At 35.4% G+C, this 10,615-nt stretch overlaps 1 protein-coding gene across 1 annotated transcript; it reads left to right on the forward strand.

Annotated features, from left to right (window-relative positions):
• The first annotated feature begins 9,566 nt into the window (after window positions 1-9,566).
• Window positions 9,567-10,292, forward strand: LOC106462811 (twist-related protein 1-like). Its single transcript, XM_013922770.1, has one exon. It carries the CDS (start codon window positions 9,567-9,569, stop codon window positions 10,290-10,292), a length of 726 nt encoding a protein of 241 aa, XP_013778224.1.
• The last annotated feature ends 323 nt before the right edge of the window (window positions 10,293-10,615 follow it).

The following is a 10,615-nucleotide window of genomic DNA, read 5'->3' on the forward strand; positions in this document are numbered from 1 at the left end:
AAGTAATTTACACCGACATGGATATATATATATATATATATACAGTATTGAACAAAGAAGTCACATGACCGGATACTGTTGCAAAACTTAGAAGAGGGGGTGTTGGTTTAGAGTAGGGTTGTTTTGTTCAATTAAGATGGATTTGTTTATGTTGTATTTTTTGTTTAAAATTACTGTGTTTTTAATAGATATACTATGGTTTTTTGAGTTGCAATGGTGAAAAACATGGGCCGGTTTTTATTGTGTTCTGTCAATCTGGTTTCCAATTTTCTTCCGGTTTCTCCGATGTAGAAATCTGGGCAGTTATTGCATGTTATTTTATAAATGACGTGATTCTAAATAATTTTTGTTTAGTAACGATTTTAATTTAGGGCCGAGTTTTTGTGAGAATTTGACGTTGACAGGAATATTGTGTTTGATGGCTAGTTTTGTCCAAGTGTGGATAATTCTTGAGCTGGTTTCAGGGACAAACGGTAAACTGCAGTGTAATGTACTGTTGTTGGGTTTGTTAGTATCAATTTTGTTGTGGGGAATGTTGGAGAGTTTTTCAACAATAGCTGGTGGGAATTTATTGGTGTGAATAAAGAAATGCTTTATGTGGTTAATTTCTTCATTTATGTAGTCCGTTGAACAGAGTCTTGTGGCTGTGTTTATGAGGTTTTTAAGTGTATTGATTTTTTGTGTGGTGTCATGAGCGGAATTCCAGAAGGTGTAGAGGCCAGTGTGTGTGTTCTTGCGGTGAATTTTGGTTTTAAACTGTGTGTCCGATCTAATAATTTTGAGGTTAAGAAAGGATAACTGTTTATTGATTTCGTGTTCTATGGTAAATTTGATGTCGAATTTGAAAAGGTGTAATGCAGTATTAAGTCATAAACAAAAGTTATAATACAGTATTAAGTAATTAATTGTAGAACAATCAAACATTATTGTACAATATTGTAAATTTTAAAAGTCGATGACTGTATTGAAAAACGTTTTTTTTAGAGAAGTGCGTTTCGTCATAGATTTAATAACATAATGAAGACTAGCATTAATTTTTTCCAGTGTCTGTGAACTTGGCCGATTAATTAGTAAACACATATCTCAATATTATTAACGTGGAATAAATGTCGTTTTTCACAAATCTTTCGTCAATTATAAGTTTTATTTTCCAGTAATTAGTAATGAGGAAGAGCTTGCTAACTCGTAGCAACTTTTTTTTTCGTTTATAAAAATAGGTACCAATATATTGATTTATAGCTATTATTTAGTTTTTATTCATAGACGTTCAACTAGATAGTGCTAAATTAGTGATAGCGTGGATGGTCCTGGAACGAACTGATCGTTTTAGCATACACTTTATTCTATTAATAGAAATCATCTTCACCATAGATTTAATTCGTGGTCATTCATAGAAGGTATTAATAATACAGCCCCCTAGTGGCACAGCGGTATTTCTGCGGACTTACAAACCGGGTTTCGATACCCATGGTGGGCAGAGCACAGATAGACCATTGTGTAGCTTTGTGCTTAACTTCAAACAGACAAACAAAATTAATAATACAGTCATTCACAAGAATAAGACTTTTATAAACTATTATTACTAGATATGAAAACGGAATCAAACTGAAGATTTTACTGCAAATCACTAACATGCTGTGGGCAAAACCGTTCTCTGACAGTAATCAGAACGCTACGTGCATACGATCAACCGTCTCACTCTTTATGATCAGTATCCAATAGATATTTCAATCAAAAAAGCCAACATTCACGGGCGAATGCAACATGTCTCCGCCACGCAATCCCAGCATGGCCAATTGTGATACCAAAAGAATCGTGAAAAACAGATATCACGTATCATTGTACCAAATCCCATGTAAGTTGGTTGACATACACGTAAATAGTTAACGAAAATTCCAAGTTGTGCTTTCCTTACTGAAACATTGTGCAAAAAACAAAAATTCCAACATTTTCTATATATCTGTTTGGAACCTGTAAAAAAGTACCTTTGTACCAAATCACATGTAAATTGGCCGAAATACGGCGGAGTAATTGTGAAAACCCTAAAATTATGCTTTTTTATGGCATCTTGATCTCCTTACAATGACTAAAAATGGGCAAGTCCAACATTTTTGTTTGTCAACGTGTGTTACCTGTAGAAAAGTATCTTTGTACCAAATCCCATATAAATTGGTCAAAATGAGGCCGAGTAATTGACCAAAACCCCCAAAATTATTCTTTTTTTGTGGGGTCTGACCCTCTTAAAAATGATTAAATTCCTTAACAAGGCCTAAATAAAATATGGGCGTGTAACTAAGGTATAACCCTACCAAGTTTCATGTCAATCCGTCGAGAAATGCAGGAATGGCGGTCGATTGAAATGTGTTTGGAAGAAGAAACAAATAGAAAAACAATATGCGTCTCTGCGGAGACATAATTATATAATTCATTTAATAAAATGCAACGAGAAAGATAGATATATCTATTAAAATTCTTTACTTTGTCTATGAACCTTTTTTGTTTAGTTGTATATTTACTCAAGCGCTTATGAAAAATTGTCACTCATTGTATAATGCTAAGTGCTGAGAGACTCACAATGCTGTAAATCCTCATAAAATATATTTTGGTAGACTGGTTCATCTGTTTGACGTTTTTACAAACGAACCCTTTACTTTGAGAGAAATAGAATAATAAACTCCAGTGAGTTTCATGGTACAACAACTTTCATTATTAAAATGATGTCAGTAACATCTCAAGTTCTTGTTTAAGCAAAACAATTATCAATTGATCAGCCACGTGATCCGTTATATAAATGTTGAATATTGGAGTCCATGCCCAGTAATACAAATTTGGTATTGCAGCCTGGGAAATTACTAGAAAATTTTTGTTAGTAGGGTGTGTGATCTCCTCGCATATCAATGCAAATCGTATATTAATTAATGTGGCATACTTGAAATGGATGAATAAATAAGCTGATGAAGTGATGTACTCCACTCCTCCAGCAGAGCTGTTTCTAGATTATCAACAGTACTTGGAGTTAAATCACGTGCTGCCGGCTGGCTGTCTTTCCGAAGCACCCCGTACATGTTCAAGCAGGTGAAAGTCCATTAGCAGGCTGACCAGTCCATTTGCATGATATCATCTGGTTCATGAAATTTCTAATCAGTTGAGTATTATATTAGTACATGTTATCATCCATTAGGAACATTTTCTAACTAACTGTCATGCATATGGCAACATTAGTTATTATAAGACTACATCCCTATATTATATAACAATTCATAGTGTCATCTCAGAACACTTAAAGGTTAGTGTGGCCATCAGTATTGAACCCTGTCCAAACCAACGCGCCAGTACTAAATATACGTGTCTTTCCTCCATGAAATTGGGATTTTCTCCGTCCTGATCATTCTTCAAATGCATTCACACCTCGTATCTGGCAACATGGAGAAGCATGATTCATCAGTGAACAAACATTTGTTCACATGTTTTTTGACCAATCCATATATTCTCGATACCACTGAAAATGATCTCTTTTGTTGTTGATGGGTTAAATAAATATATACCACTAGTCGTCTGGCATACAGGCCAACCTTATGAGGCCTATTTTTGTCTGTTTGCATGTTGTTGTGTTACCCAGCTGCTGATCTGGATTTGTCAGTTGTATAAAGACCGCATTGTTAAATTACAGTCGTCTTACAGGGCTGTTGAAAGTAGTCTACCTGTACAGACCTCTTGTCAATTGTATCGACCCTCTAAAAGTGCGCTAACTATACCATGTATGAAATGACTTATTTTATTTGGTAAGCTTCTAGCCTCTGCATCATTGAAATGTTTATTAAAGTCCTGGCATGTTTTGTTACTCATTTGGATCTCTTTTACACATACTTCAGTTATTCAAGTTGCCAAGTGTAAATACACAGTACGCTTTCTTCACTTTTATATAACAGTTAAATGTGCATATTGTATTCTGAGGTACACTGCATTACATTTCGGATGATATACCGCAGATACAAGGAGGTACAAGAAGAACATTTATTACGGAGCAAGTCTGAGTTCTTTACCTTTGAGTTTGAAAAGAAAATTCAAACAAAGTGAAAAATAAGTAATTTTTATTATTCAAATAAAAGAAAAAGACGAGTAAACAGGATGAAAGACAACACCTTCAATGGATGTGGCTGTAGATTAATCTGGATTTGTAGCTTTCTTAAAAATATTGGAATTCTTTGACTGTATCCTGTAGATTATTACTGAGCGCGATTAAGTGGTTACTATGGTGCACTGTGGTTCTATGGTTCATGTCTTGTTATCACCACAAAAACAAAAAAGATCGTGTTCCACACTTTGAGGCCATAGGTGCATTACAAGAGTTATGGTCAAATCTCAATATTCAATCTGACAAGAGTTGGAAGTGGGTGGCGTTGGCTAGCTGCCTTCCCTCTAGTATATTACTTCAAAATTAGGGACCAAAATTAGCATATTTTTGTACATAAACAACAAACACACAAACTTGTAGACTAAGAAACTGTGTCAGACTAAGAGAAAATAGGGTTATATAAACAGTTCCAGAATGCCACCCCTCTCAGCAGTATGCATGTATGACCCATATCATTGATGGTCATTTCAATAAAAAATAAAGTAGGATATTTCCTAGAGGTATCACTTTACTCCTCCCCCTCAATGGAAAATATCACCATCTGCTTTTACATAGTATATTCTATGTTACAATAATATTAAAAGAAAAACCCTATGAATAGCTACAGAAAAAGAAATGTGGCCAAATTTCTTGACTAGTATTGTATTGATAAAAATACTCACAGCTAGAAATGTATATGTGTGAGAATGTTTGCACTTCTAGTTGAACCTGAAACACTGTACTAACTAAAGAAGGTAAGAAACACTAGGGATGAGTCTGCATACATATACATATCAGATAATATAACTGGTTACATGACAGTTCCCTTTGCTTATAAATTAACTCTGATTATCATTTAAATGTTTTGTACAGTTTACTTTCATGTCTGATACCCTAAAATACTCATGAAAACATGACATTAGAAGTTGTTGGATTTCACAGTTTTTAAAGTTGTAATCTGACCTTTATTTTCTGCTGTTTGAAAAAATTTTCTTCTTATGGCACACAAGACAATACTTGGACAAGGTATTCTGTCAATATTTAATATAACCCTTTTTGAAAATTGAAAGATAGACATAGACGTAACTGTTCTCTATCAAAATGATGATATAAACATCTGAATATTTTATTTGTTAAAAGTAAAGATACCCTGGTACTAGTATGTGGGCACTAAGGAAAGTAATCAGTATATCACCCCAAAAACAGTGATGCTTTCCTGTTTCCATTTCCACGGAAAAGTGGTTGTCTGGATAACCTTGAAAGTTTAGGCTGGTTTATTTTCATGGATTTTCAACTGGACGACTAGTGGGTTGAAATGAACGAGGAAAGTCATACTAAGACATCCAAATTTTTGTATACACAGTTTTGAGTTTCTTTGATAAAGTTATGGTTTCTTTAGCTTTAATAATTTGACTTAACCTTAAGATTTAGTTTCGTTTCATTGGACGTTATATTCTGTTTACTGTGATTCACGTTTTAATTCTATGAAGTTTTATCATGTTCTTCAATAATACTTTGTTTTCTATGTTTTGGAGTATAGTAATGTATTTTAATTATTTCGTATTTTATTAGTTTTGATTTATGTTGAATCAAGACACACGGTAGTGTGTCGTGCGGCCAAAACAACCTACAGGACACACTGTGTCTTATTAACAGGAGTGATAGTTTAGCGATTTTCCACTTTCTGTAGCTCGGACTGTGGTAATCCAAACTATCACGTATTTTCAGTGTATGTGCTCTACTGGACCCTTACTTCACATACCAAATTTCAAGGCAATCTATTAAGAAATACACGAGATTTCCAATTTTGATTGAATTTTTTCCTTTTTTTTTCTTCACACCGAAAGTACGGAAACTGTATTTGATAGAAAAACATACTTAACTTTTATGGATTTTTTTTTTCAAATTTGGTATATTGATAGATCTTTACAACCTACAATTAAGTGTCACATTTGGTGTAAATATAAGTCACATTTGCAAAGTTATTTAAAACAAACCACTCAACTTTGACCAAAATATTTGCGCACGCCTACGCAAAAAATCATGTGAGATATAGGTGTAAAACTTTTACGACAGCTTCACCTAAGAGTAAAAGTGGATCCTTTTTAATTCTTTGGCATTGGGGTCAAAGACGGCTGACCTAGATCAGCAAAACTATAAGGTGAAAGGACCTACAGATACATAAGTATTAGTTAAGCCAAGCAAACTAGATTAGCAGTTTCTAGTTCAAGTTTTTAAAAGAATCATACGGGTGGACGGTTATTATTCATTGCCAAATTTTAAGCACACATCTGCTAAATTTTATGAAATTCTCCTAATTAAAGAGTGTTTAGCGTCACGTGATATTAGCGTAAATAATGACGCTTGATATGGCTGTACCGAGTACATGCGGGTGATTACAAGAACCTGTCAATTTAGATTCCATGGCATTACAATAAAGGAAGTTATTAACACTGTTTTAGAGAGGAAACTACCATCTTATGTTTTAAGGAATCTGGTTGGTTCTCTTAAGTATAGGTCTGTTCCGAATAATTGGATTGCGATCCTAAAGCTAATTTTAGTTACTACCGAGTGTCGCTTTCTTACCTGTTGTGGTTTGTTGGTGTGTATTGACAGAAGTCATTGATATCTAATCAAGAACACCTTAAGTGTGAAAAAAGGTGCAGCCAAAAAAGGACTCAGCGTGCGACTTAAAGGAATGAGACCAAAATTGGAGGCCAGACTGGTAGCTACACTTATAGCATTGATAAGAATTTTACAGCAAATATTCATTCATTAATTAGCTAGGCCGCGTTTTTGTCCCACTTTGGGCATGATGGTGGGCTAAATAAAATAATAGACTCTAAACTCAAACACTAGTTATCATGTTCCAGAAACACGAGAAAAATAAAAAATCGTTCCTTAGGGCAATGTCAAAGCTAACACCAATGGACCCTAAACCTACCTGGCAGTGGTTTTTACACGTTTAGCTTACTTAGAAAATAATAAAAGCTTTCAGAAAAATACGTCTCTTTGGAAAAACAATTTATATCCCACCAGCCATAAGTCTATGTGTTGCACCATCTCACTGTCAAATTGTCATGAATGTAATGCGAAACACACATATATATATATATACCAAACATATCAGCGCCATGCCGTTGCATTATCTATTAAAAGTCGTTTAAATAAAGAATGATTAACACTCTGTACATTTCTACGAGACGGTCATGACCGAGTGGTTAGCGTGCTTGAAGAATGTGAAATCCGAAGGTTTATGGCTCGCGCCCTGTTTCCGCTTAATATGTGTTCTGCACTTTAGGACCTTGGGTAAGCTATACGGCTCACTATTAAGTCCTACGTTTCGGTCAAACAAGGTAAGCTCAAGAGTAGGAGATGACACCTGTTGACTAGCTGCCTTCTCTCTAGTGTATCAGTTCAAAAGTAGAGACTGCTCTGCGCTAAAATTATAAAAACAAACAGACACTTCTACTTTATCCAGCCCTACTGACGATCTCCATTTGTCTTTTGAACCGTTACAGTGCTTACTAATAAAATAATGCTACCTTTTTGTTACTGTGAATCTAATGTCTCTAATGAAGAATATCACACTAACAAAATTATAAGCAATTGTTTGTTACATGGAATAACAGTTATCATGATTTACTTTCAATATCAGGTAAGCTGACTTATTGTTGAATAAGGTACTTTCATCATATTTTCCAGCTTTACTGGGTTTACAACGATACGGTTTTGACAATTTTATTGTTTTTAGAAGTAAGTAAATACTAATTTAAATAGATTTAAAGTAATTGCTTTCAAAAACGTGATACAATATATTATTGACGGAATTGGATTAAAATTATTTTAACAGAGCAGACTAATCACCAAGGTTACCGAAACTGCACTAATGATCAAACAGCAAGATTGCTATCTGCATTTATATCGTACCTTTAACCACATTTTAAAATATTTGAACGTGTTTTTTATTTTACTCACTCTATGTTATTTTTATTTTGTCAATGTCTATTTTTTTTTATTCAGAGGAGCACAGTTCCCGGTGGATCAGCGTTAAGCTTGGAGGCGTATAACATTGAATTCGAGATTCGATCTTTGCGGTGGACATTGCGCAGTTAGGTCTTCATACAATTTTGCATTAAAACAAAAAGAGTTTGTTTGTTGTTAAGCGCACAGTTGTATAAGGGGTTATCTCTGGTGTACTGCTGCGGGATTCGAACCCCAAACCTTAATATTATAAGCCCTCAAGCTTACAATTGAACTATACCGGAGAGCTACTTGTACTGTGAGCTATTCGATTAATGGACATTTTTACTTATTTGTTTTTACTGAAGTAGAATATTTTGTTTAAGGATTTCTGAAGACAGTGTTGTTAGAATATAACCAGTAAGAATAACAAGGCCTGGTATGGCCTGGTGATTGGGAAACTCGACTCGCAATCTGCGGGCCGCAGGATCGAATTCCTGTTACCGAACGTGATCGTCCTTTCAGCTGTGATGGTCAGTCCCACTAAATTTGGTAAAGAGTAGCCGAAGAGTCGGCGGGTGTGGTGTTGACTAGCTGCCTTCCCTCTAGTCTATCACTAGGGGCGGCTAGCGCAAATAGCCCTCTAGTAGCTTTAAGCGAAAAGGAAACCAGCTGAAAGGTATCCACTGACGTATAAAAAGTAACAAAATGAAGAAGGAAAAACATAGAAATATAATCAAGTTGAAGTGGCCGAAACTATAGTATTCTTCTTGTTGTTGTTGAACGAAATGTTCACGTTCAGTACATTTAAAGCTAGAAACGAGGATATTTTAACAGTTGCCTGACAATAATATTAATGCACGTTGATAACTTACACCATGTATATGAATTATTCTTAATTTATAGTTACCACACCCTTGTTTTTCAGGCTATATACTGGCAACACTTATTGGATAAATGCTTAGAGCAGAAGCACTTTTCAAGTAGCTCTAATAAGCATGAACATAATTTACATAAACTTCTAACTTATTAAAAAAAAAAAACCCGTTCACATTCAGGAGTAATAAATAGCAGTTGTTATAAACTAAAGAAGTCTATACACAAATAAATAAATATGACTATTCCTTTGACTTCGTTCCTAAATTTGTGTTGGGATCATCATTGTCTTGTCACTTTCGAACGGCCCCGATTTAATTTGTGATAGGTGATTGGCTGACGGAAACCCACGTGTGTCACTAAAAGACTACGTAAGTAATGAGGCGTGCCTTCGGTTAAGTCTGATGAGTAAAATTAACTCGAGACACGTGTAGTCGTACCGCTTATCCTTTCTAGGCTTTTATAACACAAGCTATTAAACCTCTGGAAGAGCAGAGTGACACATTAACATTCGCGCCCATTACTGGCTAAGAAGCTTGTGGGATTATTGTTTTTGACCACGTTACTGAGCAACCAATTAATTTTGCTCTTGGATGAGCTTTAATGTTTCAAGATGACGCCTGTACCTACGATGGACAAAACTTATGCTGTTAATCTGGAAAGAAGCTCTTCAGGTTCTGATTTTTCAACAAACCAAGTTTCCGTTTCTCCACTGTCAGATGCAGCTTCAACTATAACATCTGCCTACACTATTATGTCTTACTCTACGCCTGTCAAATCAGAACCCAAAAGTATGAAAGAACAGCTGGATCTCAGTCAACATGTGATGGTACAGTCTCATCTGTTTCGCACGCCCGCGTCTTCGTTAGACCCTCAGAAATCTCTGCAGATCGTGGTGACAAAAAAGCCGCTTAGTTCAGATTTATGTATTGCGCCATTGCCCGATCAAGACGCAACCGGAAAGATGCAGCGTAAACGCAGTAATGTGAAACGACGAGAATCTGGCGGACACTGTCCACCTCGTAAAAGGACTTGTCAGAGTTTCGAAGAATTACAGAATCAAAGGGTTTTAGCTAATGTCCGAGAACGCCAGCGGACTCAGAGTTTGAATGAAGCTTTTTCTGCACTCAGAAAAATCATCCCAACTTTACCTTCTGATAAGCTCAGTAAAATACAGACTCTAAAACTAGCAAGTAGGTATATTGACTTCTTGTATCAAGTCTTGAGAAATGACGACCACGATAGTAAACTGACAAGCTCGTGCAGCTATGTAGCGCACGAGCGGCTCAGTTATGCATTTTCAGTCTGGAGGATGGAGGGTGCCTGGTCAGGACACTAGACCCTGCTATAGAAACCCATATGCTGTAGATATGTCTATATATATGTAGAGAGGTAAGAGTGGATACGTTTTTACTTTAAATAATACGGAGTATGTAAGAAAATGGAGCGAAATAAATAAGCACGATACATGTGAAAATATTCGTATTTTATTCCAAATGAGTATTCTAATGTATAGTCGCGAAATAGAAACACAAAATTCTACGTAAACGTAAGGAAGCGGAAAGTAAAGATACACAGAGACAAATATACTGTTATTATCCCAGAATTTGATTTACGATCCCAAGATCGACAAATGCACAAACAGCATTAGTAACACCCAAG

The sequence above is a fragment of the Limulus polyphemus genome, unplaced genomic scaffold, assembly GCF_000517525.1.
Source record: "Limulus polyphemus unplaced genomic scaffold, Limulus_polyphemus-2.1.2 Scaffold1257, whole genome shotgun sequence".
Taxonomy (NCBI): domain Eukaryota; kingdom Metazoa; phylum Arthropoda; class Merostomata; order Xiphosura; family Limulidae; genus Limulus; species Limulus polyphemus.